Raw genomic sequence first — 14,783 nt, 5'->3', positions numbered from 1 at the left:
TATCCATTATTTAATTTATCTCAGTGTAGCTTTAAGGTTTCAACTTACCAAAAGCATTTTGGAAACTTTAAAGTAGACATACCATAAAGCATACTTGTTGAAAAGTTCATTTATAAACTTTTATCTTACTTACATCTATTTAATTTACAGTTCTTAACAATTATGTTTAGATTAGTCATGAAATTTCATGAGACATTAAACAACTAACCATGATCTTAGGTTATTTTTCTTGCTCACAAATTCTGTAACAGAGATAACATGGGCTTACTTGACTTTTAGTAAACCTAGGTAGAATAAAATTGTATGTCTGCCTTATATTTAATTCTGATAAGTCTGAAGACATGCCTGTTTTAATTAAACCAAGGATTTGCATAAAACCTTCTAGGGCAATCTTTTTTCCAGTTTCCCTGTTGATTGCAAATGAGACACCAATCTCTGGTGTTTTGATGACCGTGCAACAGTGTTTTAGGTTTTTGCCCTTGGAATTGTTGCAGCTGTAAGGCCAGTAACTTTGAGAAGACTTTTGCTTATGGTCTTGTAGCCTTTTCAGAATGGAAAGGCAATTCAGGTAGAGGATTAATAGACCCTGAGTACTCAGGTAAAGGAGGGCAGAGGGGAGTAGTAGGGTCACATTTGTCTTATAGTCTTTTGTTTTAGGTACCTCTGCATCTTTAATTTTTCATTAGCCTTTTGCAATAAATCTTTCAGTAAGGCTATTTTGGAATCTTGAAGCCTTCTGGGGGCTTCTGCATACCAGTTAAAGTAAGTATTCCATTCTGTTTATTGATTTGGGAACCCTTGCTTTCAAGTGCACTTCTTAAATGAATAATCTTGTCTAACTGGAACATATAGTGTCTAGGACCACAGTTCTTAGACAAAATAAGCAGGTGTGCTGGAAGGTAGAGCGCTCAGTTTTTTGAAACTTGGGGATTCTATTTCTTTAGCTAAGCCTGAGTTTCTTGGAGCCAAATTAATACCTAAGAGATGTGCTGCTGGGTTGGGGATTTTGTGGTGTTTTACAACGTACTTCATAGCATAGAAATTTTCTTGAGGTTTTTGGGTGACCTAGTGTCAATCTAAACCATTCCATTACCAACTTAACCCAGCACAGGAGAATTAGATTTAGGTGCAAGCTCTCTAACAGCTTTTCAGTGCTTGATCTGTGCCCACCAATTTTGAGGCTTTGGCTTCTGAGATTCTCATTAACTATATAGATCTATTGCTCTTTTCACGAGAAGATTTCTTCATAGTGGCAGATGCTCTAATGGCTTTCAGTGGTCTAACTCGTGCCCACTGAGATTTTGATGTGCCATTGGTCAAGACAGTCTGAATCCCTTATCTTATTTCCCCATGTCCCCCAGTGGTTTATGCTACGGACTTACCTCGAGGTCCACGATGGTCCTTTGGCTGCTGCCCCCTGCGATGGACTCCCAATATAATTGTCCCAGAACCTTTCCAGGATCCCAGAAGCTCTCTGGGAACTTTAATAAACCCTTTCTTTTAATAATTTTTGGGTAAAGTTTGTTTGGATTGGAAAGCTGCACGCAAGTGAGCAGAGCTCAAATCTAAGAGTGACTTACCCATGGCCCTCGATAATGACAAGAGGAACAATGAACTCAAAGGGTTCAGCAGGCACCTTGCCTGTGTGTCTTTCTTGCAGGCTGTTAGTAGTCAGCTTTGAATCTCATTCTCATCGGCAAAACTCTTAAAATGATTAAAGAAGACAATTTAGGTGATACAAAGTTTATTTAATAGTTCATCAGGCAGGCAGTTCTGAGAATTCTTTTTTTTTTTTTTTTAATTTATTTATTTTTGGCTGCGTTGGGTCTTGATTGATGCACGCGGGCTTTCTCTAGTTGCGGAGAGTGGGGGCTACTCTTTGTTGCGGTGCGCGGGCTTCTCACCGCGGTGGCTTCTCTTGTTGCGGAGCGCAGGCTCTAGGCACACGGGCTCAGTAGTTGTGGCACGTGGGCTTCAGTAGTTGTGGCTCGCGGGCTCTAGAGCGCAGGCTCAGTAGTTGTGGCACACGGGCTTAGTTGCTTCGCGGCATGTGGGATCTTCCCGAACCAGGGCTTGAACCCGTGTCCCCTGCATTGGCAGGCAGATTCTCAACCACTGCGCCATCAGGGAAGTCCAGTTCTGAGAATTCTTGAGAGTAGAGACTACCCACTTCATAATGTGTTAGAGAAAGTTTATTTGTATGACCTAAATTGTCTTCTTTAATCGTAAATTAAACACAGACCACAGATATTTGCATCAGATTTTTTTAATGTGTCAGATTATTAAACATATAGTGCATAGGAAGATGGAGTAGGAGGGGATATGTAATTTTTTAGAGAGCAAGATTTTAAAATTTGAAATCTATTTTCATTTTAGAATAAATGATCATGAGAATTGTGCATCATTGCTACTTGGGGCCATAGATTCCAGTATTGTCAATTGTAGAGATGACAAAGGCAGGTAAGTGATCCCAGGATGGCATGGCTCTTGTCTTGATGAATCTTAGTCTGCTTTGTGGTTGCAGAGTGGCCAAACATCTATGTTTTTTAATTGAAAAAGTAATACAAAAGCATGGTTTTAAAAAATTAAGTATAATAAACGATATATAATTTAAAGAAATTACCCTCTTAGCCCAGAAACCCCAGCCTCTTCCACTGAGAAATCCACTTTAAACTGTTCTTTCTAAATTTTTATATTCTCCCAAATATTTTCTATACATAGCTACAAAAATATATAAAAATATATATGCTTCTATTCTTTTTATGCAAATGAGAACATTCTATAGAAATGCTCTGCTTTTAGCATATCTTGGAGATCTTTCCATACCAGAACATGTATATTTACCATATTCTTTTTAAAGCTGCATATTATTCCATTGACTGGATATGTTATAATTTAATCAGCCTGTTCTGCTTTGAAGAATATTTGGTTGTTTCAAAATTTTGGTATTTTAAAGAGTGGTGCAGTGAACAGTCTAGTACATTTGTCTGTTCACGTGACCAAGTGTGTCTGGGAGATAAAGTCCTAGAAGTGGAATTTTTTTGGTTCAAAGGTCATAGTGTTTAATTTTGATAAATCATGCCGAATTGTCCTCCCAAAGAAATCAACTGTTCACATTAAATGATGTAGGCTTTTTTAAAAATAGCCAGTTGTTTACACATTTAAAGCTTAATTTTGGAAGTATGTTTATCAAAGATGAGAGAGAAGTCACTGGATCTCAAGATTGAAGGGTCAGTAAAGATGCTAATTTTATTATCAGGGCCACTTCCTACACCCCCCAAATCTAGTGGTGCCGTTCACATCGGTGACACTTCAGTGTCCACCCGGAATGGCCTTTGGGGGAACCTGATCACCATTTCTGTAAGCTGATAAGTTTTAAATCCCTAAGACGATACCACGCACATGTTTCTCAGGCATATATAGAAAGAGAGTGTGTTAAGTTTACAGGAAGTTAAAATCGTACTTGTTTTAAATTGTTAGGACACCACTTCATGCGGCAGCATTTGCTGATCACGTGGAGTGCTTGCAGCTTCTTCTGAGACACAACGCTCAAGTGAATGCAACAGACAATTCAGGGAAAACAGCACTGATGATGGCTGCTGAGAACGGGCAGGCCAGCGCTGTGGGTACGTGCTTGATTTGTGGACTTCGAGTTTATGCCTATCCAAAACCAGAGGCATGTAAAATCGAGCAGTTGGTCATCCTCTTGGTTTATACATGTGAAAAAAGACCAGCGTTTTATTTAGGCCACCTCATCTCCCTGCTAGTCATCTTCAGTCCCCTGTTAACTTGGTTATTGATGGACTTTGTCAAACCGAGCCAACCTTTCCGCAGTGAAATCTCTCAACATTTAGAAACCAAATAGAACAACAGGATCATTTTATCTGGAAATAACAAAATTGTAAAGGGAATTAAAATTAATGCCTATAGACCTTGGATTTGAGTAGAACAGCTATGGCAATAAATTGCTCCTTTTTTCTTTAATAATACTAAATATGATTTTGTGAGCTGTACAAATATTTTTTAATAAATTTATTTATTTATTTATTTTATTATTATTTTTTTTTTTGGCTGTATTGGGTCTTCGTTTCTGTGTGAGGGCTTTCTCTAGTTGCGGCGAGCGGGGGCCACTCTTCGTCGCGGTGCGCGGGCCTCTCACTATCGCGGCCTCTCTTGTTGCGGAGCACAGCTCCAGACAGGCAGGCTCAGTAGTTGTGGTTCACGGGCCCAGTTGCTCCGCGGCATGTGGGATCTTCCCAGACCAGGGCTCGAACCCGTGTCCTCTGCATTGGCAGGCAGATTCTCAACCACTGCGCCACCAGGGAAGCCCGAGCTGTACAAATTTAAATGTGTTATTGTTTTGGTAGTAACTTCTCCAAAATGCATGTAATTAACATGTAGTCTGAGTAACTTTCTTTTGGCTTTTTCTGCAGATATTTTGGTGAACAGTGCCCAGGCTGACCTGACTGTAAAGGATAAGGACTTGAACACACCCTTACATTTGGCTAGTAGTAAAGTATGTAAATGAATTTGAAACACTGTTATTTAGTATAATAATAATGATGATAATAACAATAAGACCTAAATCTATCTATCTCAGAAGTGTGTATCGTGGCTCTTAATTAAGATGTCTGTTGTCACTCTCAGTGGAACTGAAGGGGGGAAGCAAAGGGCAGACGCACACAAGGGTTGAGGGGCTATGCCTTTCATGGAATTTGCCACTTGAAGTCTTGCCACAGTCTGGCTTGATGCTGCCACTGTATCTGTCTTCATGGTTGTGGCACCACATTTTGCTTTTAAACACAGGTTAGGAGCTCAGTTATCAGTTCCACATGCTTTCATTTTGTTCCACGTGAAGACATTGTAATAACACAGCCAAAAAATACTCTCCTATGAGGCAAATAAATGTACTCATGTATGCTTCTATTCTCCCCTTTTTTCTGGTGCATAGTTCAATGCAAAGAATGTGCTTGTTTTTTTTAATAGCATCGTGTTCACATATAGCTCAAGGTTCCTGCTTCTGTAAAAGATAAATGTATGATTTTATGAGAGTGGGATCATACTGTTTGACAACCTGCTTTTGTTACTGAATCATATATTATGAATATCTTTCTTTTAGACATCATATATTATAATGTTTTAGAAGATGTGTGGTATTCTGCCTTAGGGCTGTGCCATCCTTTATTCAACCCATCCCCTATTGTTAAACATTTACTTGTTTTCAAATATATGCTGCTATAAATAATGCTAAGTGTAGATAATAATAATCTAAATAAATTCCTATATGTGAAATTAGTGAGTCTAAGGCTATGAACATTTTTAAGACCAAATTGCCCCGTAATAAGGTGACAACCATTTACCCTCCGCCAGCAATACATCAGAATGAAAACTCCATGGACACTTCTAAAATTATCTTTAAGTGTCTCTCTTATAAGGCATTATAATATGATGCCAGTTATCACCAGTGATGGTGGTTTGTTTCAATATAGTTGTAGTATTAAAGGTGTTATCTATACCCAGTGGTACCAGAAGTCTCAGCTATTCCTTTCATTGGTTGCATTTTCTCATTTCATGCTCTGAGAAGCCTTTGGAAACCACAAAAAGTGCTCAGGTTCATGAAATTCATTTCAAGGTTTGTGTTTTTGTGAGTATAAGTATAAGTACAGTGCTTTCCAGACTTTATTGTGCAAATGAATTGCCTGAGGATCTGGTTAAAGTACAAATTCTAATTTAGGAGGGCTGGATGGGAGCCTGAGATTCATCATTTCTAACTCCCAGGTGAAGCTCATGTTGCTGGTCTGTGGGCCACATTTCGAGTATCAAGGGTTTAAGAAGTGGCGACCCCTTAACAGGGCACTAGGCCTGAAATTGTGAAAGTGTCTCTGATTCATCAGTTGATTTTTAAAAAATTATCAACCATCATTAGTCATAAGATACAGAGGTATCTTCTGGATGAGGAAGAAAAGAATGACCCTTCCTGAAAAAGATTCTCTTCATAGTATAAGGCAGCCAGTGATGATGAATGATACAGATAACAGATACAATGGGAATTCCAGTGAGAGGATCACTGAGGTGGTGTTTGCAGGCTTGAGGAAGGATATGGGACTTGACTTGTGTTTAAAAAGCATTGTTGAAGAATTTAAAGGACACTCCTAATTCTACTCTCTGTTTACCAGCTGACCTAGCTGAGCTAGCTTCTGCTTCAGCTCTCTGGACGTTAATTCTAAAAGTTATCTTAGAATAACAATATTTTAGATCAGATTTATATTAATCAAGTCCTAATAGACCTTATTTAGAATCTTTGAAAATCTAAGGCTGTTTAACCATTTGCTTTCAGAAGAAAAAAGAATTACTCAGAAAATAGCCTATTTTGTTATTAGACAGGGCATACATTTTAAATTTAAAGCATAATGAAGTGATTTTTCCAGAACTTTTCTGTATCTCTGTCCCATGTTTCTTATCTTTTGTTTTTTTCATTAGGGTCATGAAAAATGTGCCTTGTTAATACTTGACAAGATACAAGACGAGAGCCTTATTAATGCAAAAAACAATGCACTGCAGACGTAAGTGTGGCTACTAAAGTTTGACTAAGTCCCAGATTCATAGTCACTTATTCAACAAACAATAAGAATTTGCTGTATGCCAGGCTAGAGCTGGGAACGCAGTGGTGAAAGACACAGACCTGGCTTCTCTTTCGTGAAGTTTAAGGTCACATAACTATAAATGGAGAACAAGTTTTATAAATCAGGTTCCCAGAATACATTTGAAGCATTTCTAAGCTATTTTCTTAATTATATTTTAATATAATTCAGTGTAATCCTTAGCGTGAAAGACCCGAAAGCTGCTTCATTTTCCATTTTGGGAAATTACCTATGCATGCGTTTTAAGGGCAAAGGAATATTAGGATTTTTTTTTCATTAAGATTCTTAAGCAGCATAGCAGAATATATTGGGTATGATATTATTCTTTAAGGTATTCTGAATTCAATAAAACATCATTTAGCGTATTTAGTAATAACAAGGAGGTTTAAGATTATGTAATATGGGTGATAGTGATACCAGTCATACTGATGAACTGTGTGAAACAGTGATTCAAATGCTGACCTAGAAAGCAAGGGGTAAAGAACCTTCTAGAAAACACACCAGAGCTTGAGTTCTTCTTCTGGCTTCTTGTGTCCTGTCACTAAGGTTGTTTGAGGTGTAGAGTATTTGTAATATCTGCAGAGAAATTTGGGCCAACGTGGAAGAACAGTTGGATCATTAGCACCTGGAAAAGATGTGGTGAACAAATATCTTTTTTTGAAAAAGTAATAATATTCATGTGCTATTTATAGATTCTCAAGTCTTTTCTTCCTTTTAGCCACTCAGACTACCCCAAATGCCACATTCTCACACAAATATATATCATAGTTGATGCTCGGTGTTGTCTTTTTTAGACCCCTCCACGTTGCTGCGCGCAATGGCTTGAAGGTAGTCGTTGAGGAGCTGCTAGCCAAAGGGGCTTGCGTACTTGCTGTAGATGAAAATGGTAAGTGGAAAAAGTAAGCCATTACTGCAGGTACCATGCACCTGCGGTGAAGCCAGAGGAAAATGAGAAAGCCAGGAGCTAGATAAAAAGGCAGTGAGAACTCTCTTCCCCTTGGAAGTTCCCTGTGTGTGAGCAATCAAGCAAGGATAATTTGTCCTGTCTGTCGTTGTAAGACATATAGTCTCCCTGCAGCCCCCCAGTGCCTTCCATGTGCATGTAATGTCAGCAGCTGGTCTCAAACTCCTCAGCGTGGTGGTTAAAATATGTTAGACACACTCAAAAACTTTCAACTTGGCATTCAAACCCAATTCTAACTGCATATGCTGAAGAGTTAGGGATCATACATGTCATGAGTGCATGCTCAAGGGCTCGAATTAAAACAAAATCTTTGTATTTCAGTTCATTCTGAGATCAAACCTCTTATTATTATTTTTTTAAGAACAGATCAGAACTCATATTTCCAGTATGGATATTTGGGGAACATGAATAAAGTTTTTAAATTAACATTTAGTCTTGAAAGCTTCTTCTGATCTATAGCACGTTCCATTTCTAAATGAACTAACTCTTAACAGAAGCTTTCTACTCTGCTTCCTAAAAACTTTTGAAAGCTAATGAATACTAGAATTGTATTAAACTACCATGCCTTTTAATCTTGGGGAGCAAAAGAGGAACTTCTGGATATTTATGAATTAAGTAATTTTTTGAATGTGGCATTAATTGTAGCATTTAATTAAAGTATTTTAAAATGTATTAACATAACTCAATTAACTGCTTATTACAGGTATTGGAATTAGCAGCTCATGCCTATTTCTCAGAAGTAAGCAGCCATATGACATCATTAGCTAACTCCTATTAGTTTTGGTTTTGCAGCCCCATTTATCCTAGCATGTACCCCGCTCTGTCCCCAACCTGACTCATGTAGGAGGAGCAGAAAGTTCTCTATTACTCCATCTCCTTGGTCCTCCTGCCTCACCCTCCCTCACCTTCTTATCATGACCATATATATATATATATATATACCTTATCACGACCATATATATGTATATATATATATATATATATATACACCTTGGGGTTGGCATGCAGAGGCCCACAGTTTTTCTGCAAAATGACTAAAGAGACCAGAATAAACTAGTGTAAGTCTGCTGTATCTGAAGCTTGTCCAGCCCACAGCAACCTTAGGAACAAGAACCCCAGGCCTATAGAACTGCAGCCTGTGTCAGAGCTTAGCTACATCCCAAAGGTCTAGGAACATTTGGGACAATTTTGTACAGCACTGCAATCTTAATTCCTTTACTCATCACGGACCCTTGTGGAATGGAATGTTAAGATATCTGTCCATTCTTGTTTGTTTTCATACCAGGGAGAGGAATCATCTGTTAAGGGAGGAGAGGAGCAGAAATCAGGTCAAGTGCTGATAAACAATACAGCAAAAAATTAAGTTTTATTGAGCCAGTGCCTCTGAATAAATGAGCGAGTGGTTAGTAGGAAGTTAAGCCAGCACAAGGGGCTGGAACCCCTTTCCAGCCAGTAGAATAAAGGTTGAATAAGGGTAGATGGAGTCAAAGACTTTATCTACCTCCCCATGGCACCTGCTTCGTGAGTTGAGATAGTTTTCTTTTCTGGACTGGACCCATCAAGTCCAAATGGCAGAGAATGACAACTCTATGGCAAATAGCAATTTCCCCACATCTGTTACATTTAGGACTTGGGACTTTGGCTGGTGGTGTTGATATTACTTAAAGTTCTGTTTAAGTTTCTTTTAAATGATAGTACATTTCATCACATACAACAAGTGCTTTCCTGTGTCTGATCTACTCAAATGATTCCATTTCTCCAGAACCAGTTACCTATGCATACTTTATATAAAGTACATATGAAGTGACAGAACGGTGTTACTGACTCTTACAGACATCTGATTCTTGACATCCTTTCTAATCTGACACACGATTACCTACAGTGGAAAGTCATTGTTCTCAGAATGAGAGTGCTCTGGCCCCAGCCCGAAGCGCATGGTGTGTGCGTGTGCTCGCAGGTGGAAACATCTTTCTGATTGTCCTGTGGCTGTTTTTTTGTGGAATTGTGTCCCACCCCCGTCCCCTCGTGTTTCTGTTCACTAGATGAAGACTGAAATTCTGCCTAACTTCAGATAATATAATGCTTGTCGTTGTCATGTAAGCAGGAAAAAAAACCCGAAACCTTCCATCAAATGTCTCCCACCCCCAGTCCCCTCCAGCCTCACCCCAAGCATGACTTGTGGGAAATAACTCCTCTGCCTGGCATGATTTCTAACTTGACATACATCTCTGCGTGTGAGGTCGTTCGAGATGTACTGTGGGATGCTCACACCACCTCTGGATTGCCTGGACTAACCACTGCCTTGTCTGCATTTACGCCCAGGTCATACCCCGGCCCTGGCTTGCGCTCCTAACAAAGACGTGGCTGACTGCCTGGCCCTCATTCTGGCTACCATGATGACTTTTTCTCCTTCCAGTGCCATGACGGCTGTCAACTTCGTTTGTTTTAAAAAAGACAGTTTGAGCAGGACGACCCTCTCCAACCTGGGTAGCATGGTTAGCCTGTGCAGTAACAACGTAGGCTCGGAGGATGGGTACAATGAAAATGATTCTGATTCGGAAACATTTTGACTTTGGACTGTAGAAGCTTTACCTTGATCACCCATGTTGGAGGAAGGGAAAGAAGCTTGAATTCCAGGTTTATGTTGTGTTCAAGTATTATTATGGACCCGAGCTTCCAGAAGCCAGTAGAGAAGGAATTAATTAAACCGAGGGAAGGCAGCTAGGCTGTAGGGCAAAGCACGCACGCAGATGGGCCTCGATTTTGCTTTGTTTCATATTTTCCTTAGATCTGAGATACTTCTGTGAAAGTCTACCTCTCATTTTAAGCAAGGAATAAAAAAAATGCATTTAATTCTTTGTCTTTGGGGATAATGCAACTGAGAGGGAACTGTTCTCTAAAAGATTTTTTTTTCATGTACTCACTCAGCAGTGAGTTCTCAGAAGTGTATCAATATGACATTCATGTCCCCCAGCAGGGGAGAGAATGGCTGGGTAGGAAATGCCTCAAACCTCTTCTCACTTTGATGTTTACTTCCTTACTAGAAGCCAAAGGTAGAGGTGTTCATCTTCAGAAATAATGCCTTCATCTTCAGAAATAATCTTTTTAAAGGAGTCCCATTATTCATATCCTCTCTATAGTAAGCACTTAAATATCCAGAACTTCTTTTTGAGGATTTTTGTTAAAGTTGCCAGATGAAGGGAAAAGTTCACTGGAAATTGAACTTGCTTTCTTCATGTAACATAAATATAGCACTCAGTGATCCCCATAACAAACCTGTGACTAATTTTCACCCGAGTGATCGAATCCAAATCTTTCCAGTAACATTTCAGGTGAAAATTATATTGCACCAAAACTTTGAGACATATGCAAATATAATATGAAACTACCCTTTATTAATTTGTCTGTAAATCAAAATACTAACTTTATGAAAACATAAGAACCATCAGTATTGTTCATCAATAGTAAAATGTTAAATGAGCTTCTCGGTCAAAGTCATGCCCCAGTGAGTGGAAGTGTGACTCCAAAAGGGAACAAAGTGAAAACGCGACGTAGAAATGGGCAATGTGGAAATTAAGGCCAATTAAAGTTGCTTGATGATGAAATCACCGTAGTGAATATTGTGTCTGCTCCCTCTGCCAAAGCTTCTAGGTCAAATGGACCCCGTTCCACACCTGGAATAGCTGTACAAAAAGAAGAATGAGACTCTTTAGATTATGCACATACACATGCACACGTATATGTATGTATTTATATATATATATATATATATATGTCTGTAGTTCGTCAACCAGCTATCCACGAGGACCAAAATGCTTCAGTCTAAAATGGAAGATTTAAATTGTTTTCCTTCGAAGTGGAAGTGAGAACTGAAATAGCTTTTCTATGGAGTTAAAATGTAATCTTTTTGTGTAACAGTCTTTGTTGTGTTTTATATTTCTTATGACACAGATTTCTAGTTGATGGCTTAACATTTGTAACTGATAATGTGTTGACTACGGCTTATTTTTTTGCCAAACTAGAGAAAATGTTCATATACTTTTGATGTAAATGTGTTTGTATTTATTTGAAATGAAACAAATGCCGAGGAAACATCCATTGTTTGTTCTCTGTTTTAATTCCTACTTGTCTTACTTGGAATCATGAAAAAGCCGGAAAATACACAGGACTCTCCCTGGGCTGGCCCGCAGTCCTGGGGCCAAGCCCAGCAGCATTTCCACTCCTAAGGTTTCCAGCCAACCCTCAGGTTCTTCCACGTCGGTCAGAAAGGGGTAAAACATCCGTGGCTCAGCCCGTGTGTAGCCAGCTCAGAGCTTAAAAGACACTGCGGTCCTGTGATCTTCTGCGAGATGAAAACTGAAGTGTGTACTGGATCATATGCCCAAAAGTGGCCCAAAGAAAGATATAGAAATTATCCTGAATACGCTGAAAATCTCACATGATCCCAGCAACCTAATGGGAAACTATGTCAGTGTGTGGGCACATGTACCAAGAAGACAAATAAAAATCACCAGCTCATGCTATTTTCCACTTGAGGAAGAGACAGGAAAGAAACATGTTGCATTAAGGTAGTACTCTCCGACATTTTATAATCGATTCCATTTTCACCCTGAAAATGTCTATCTTATAATATATGTGAGATACTTTTAAAACAGTGTTCTATCATGTCTGGATCAAATACAGATACTGTATTATATACTTCATCTAATTGTAAAAGACTTTAATCTTACTCTGTAATATCCTGGATTTAATTAAAAACTCATGCTGGGTTCTTCACAAATGAGAACTTGTTCAAAGGACTTCTAAGAACTGGTATTCATTTCATTGAAAAATTTTGACACCACCATATTGCTTTTTTAATTCTTGGTGGTGTGTTCCCCTCCTTCCTCTGTCCTTTCTGTTTGTTTCGAGAAGATGAGTTTCGAAAAAGTGGATAAATTGCTGATGAGCAGTAATGACCTTATCTTTACCAAAACCCTGAAAATAAGGGAGATCTAACACTGAAGAAGCATGATATACTGCGGAGTCTTTTTCTAGAAGTGAATGGAAATCTTGCTCAGTTGGCATTTAAAGCAGGATATGCGATGCCTGCTTTAATGGTGAAGCAGCATTAACATTCTTCCCCGTAGAGTAGCACAGAGAACGAGAAACATTGCGGCAAAGCAGTGGCAGCCATGCGACATTATCTCCACGGAGCTGCGTTCTGACTTTTCCCCCCTCTTTCACTGCTAGAAAGAAGGAAGACAAAGGAACAAAATGAAATCATGCTATGAATTGCTCACTGAATCCATCTCTCGCCCCCGCTCTCTTTCTCTTTCTCCCTCTTCCCCAGACCAATTTTTTTCCTTTAAGAAACGACTTTAAAAACTATGAGTTCTGTTTTTCACATACATCTCTTAGAAATAAAGCTAGATTTTCCACATAGCTTTCTAAGAAAAACAAAAACAGAAAACATTGTGCTTTTACCTTAATGTGTTCTTTTTAGACTGTATTTTAACCACAGCCGCGGGGATCATGTTTCATCGCACTTACCTATTCGCCGGTGTCTGCCTATCCTGGATAAATATGTTACTATCTCCAAATTGCCTAAAATCTGCTATGATTCCACAGTAAATAGCTCAGGGGATTTCTATTTATCACTACTAAAAGGGCACCATAGTATGTTTTGGTACTTTAGGCAGTAAACAGCTGCTTGGTTTATTATTTTATTATGAAATTAGGACAAGAACATCAAATGGATTTGCTGCACTAGTAATTCTTCGTACTGTTGAGCAACTAGGTTTGCTTATCTGTTGTGTTGGTTGAAGAACTCATCCCTTTTTTTGTCTTGTAATATGAAGTTAGAGTGCCTTTTTATATTTGTGTATTCTGAAAATGTTCTGTGAAATGTTTGGTATGTTTTTCATTTGAGTGTTATCAGAGCAATATAATACCAGTGAGTTTTCATTTCAGCCTTTCTTTGAATGTATAAAGTGTCTTTTTCCTCCTTCCCCTTTTACCTGCTTTGAAATGAAAATGAAGATGCAAAGTTTTCTATAGGAATCGTTTGATTTTGCAGTGCTGAACTGCTCTCTTTTTACAAAACTGTAAACCATAGGTCAGTGTTATAGGGGAAGAGCATTTTAAGATAGTGACAATCTGAGTGTGTGTATAAAATGTAATTCTAAGCGTTTCTTATGCAGTGATCTAAAAGTTCAATGCAAATATCTTTTGTTTGGTAGTTTTGTCTATATATTTTATGCTTTAGCATGTGCAATATATCTTTGTAAAGCGCGATGATACAAATCTGGTGCCAGTGTTATATTTTGCATAACATATTTGTAACAGCATAAAATATTGTTTGATGATTTCAGTGGGATTTTTGTCTGTAATGTTTTCGTATGTAAATTGGAGTTGAATGACTCTGGTAAATGCCATGACTGTAAAAATGAGGAAATGACTTTGAACCAATCTGAATCTTCTCAAGCACAGTTTAATACTTTTTCAACTACTGAATGCTAATAATGTAATGAAGTACTTAACTGTAATATACTATGGAAATGCATTCAGATGGTTATTTTTACAAATAAAAGCGGTACAAATATTGTTGCAATTTGTGTTGTCTTTAATTTTTCCAGTTATGCTAATTTTACCAGTTATCCTGCTAACTTAAACCTTTGTCCCCTGCCAAAGGCAAATAACCTTAAATTTTGAAAATAAGATAGAAGTATATCTCCATATTTTCTATTTCTGTTTATATAATCACAATTAGAGCAAAAAATTTCAAACAGATATTTTATGTTTGTTTTATCTGTTTATGCCTCCAACTTTTTCCATAAAAATTTAAGCTGGCTTGCAACAAAGACATGTGAAACTAGAAATAGAAAAAGTAGGACAAGGAAAAAGAATTCAAACAAATATGGGAATCCTAAAGTTTAATGCAGTGGCTGTAACTGAACTTGAATTTGGTCTAGGCTTCCTTACAGCCAAAGTAAGAGGGAAATGTGATTAACTCTGTAGATCACATATATCAGAAAAGAAGAAGCCTAATAGGTCCTCAAAATTGTGAAATCAACCATGTTACCTTTGTTGCTGCCACCACTATTCTTCAACTGCTTTGTAGTAACCCAAGACCCTACTTCTCAGCACTGTCTTTAAAGATATCCATAGAATTACTTCTCCATCTGTCTCACCATTCA

General features: G+C 38.2%; 1 protein-coding gene across 2 annotated transcripts in view; it reads left to right on the top strand.

Moving 5' to 3' along the window:
• ANKRD44 (ankyrin repeat domain 44) overlaps window positions 1-14,197 on the top strand; it is a 325,415-nt gene extending 311,218 nt beyond the window's left edge. For both annotated transcript variants that reach the window (XM_082466993.1, XM_082466992.1), the window contains exons 24-29: window positions 2,377-2,460; window positions 3,481-3,626; window positions 4,434-4,516; window positions 6,481-6,563; window positions 7,436-7,527; window positions 9,928-14,197. In XM_082466993.1, the coding sequence (XP_082323119.1) occupies window positions 2,377-2,460; window positions 3,481-3,626; window positions 4,434-4,516; window positions 6,481-6,563; window positions 7,436-7,527; window positions 9,928-10,175 (736 nt within the window). In that variant the 3' untranslated portion in view covers window positions 10,176-14,197. The remainder of the gene's footprint in view (window positions 1-2,376; window positions 2,461-3,480; window positions 3,627-4,433; window positions 4,517-6,480; window positions 6,564-7,435; window positions 7,528-9,927) is intronic.
• The last annotated feature ends 586 nt before the right edge of the window (window positions 14,198-14,783 follow it).

This window comes from Balaenoptera physalus (assembly GCF_965194825.1).
Source record: "Balaenoptera physalus genome assembly, chromosome: 6".
In the NCBI taxonomy this organism is placed as follows: domain Eukaryota; kingdom Metazoa; phylum Chordata; class Mammalia; order Artiodactyla; family Balaenopteridae; genus Balaenoptera; species Balaenoptera physalus.
Note: the sequence above shows the minus strand (reverse complement) of the source record. Positions and strands in the feature narration are given on the sequence as shown.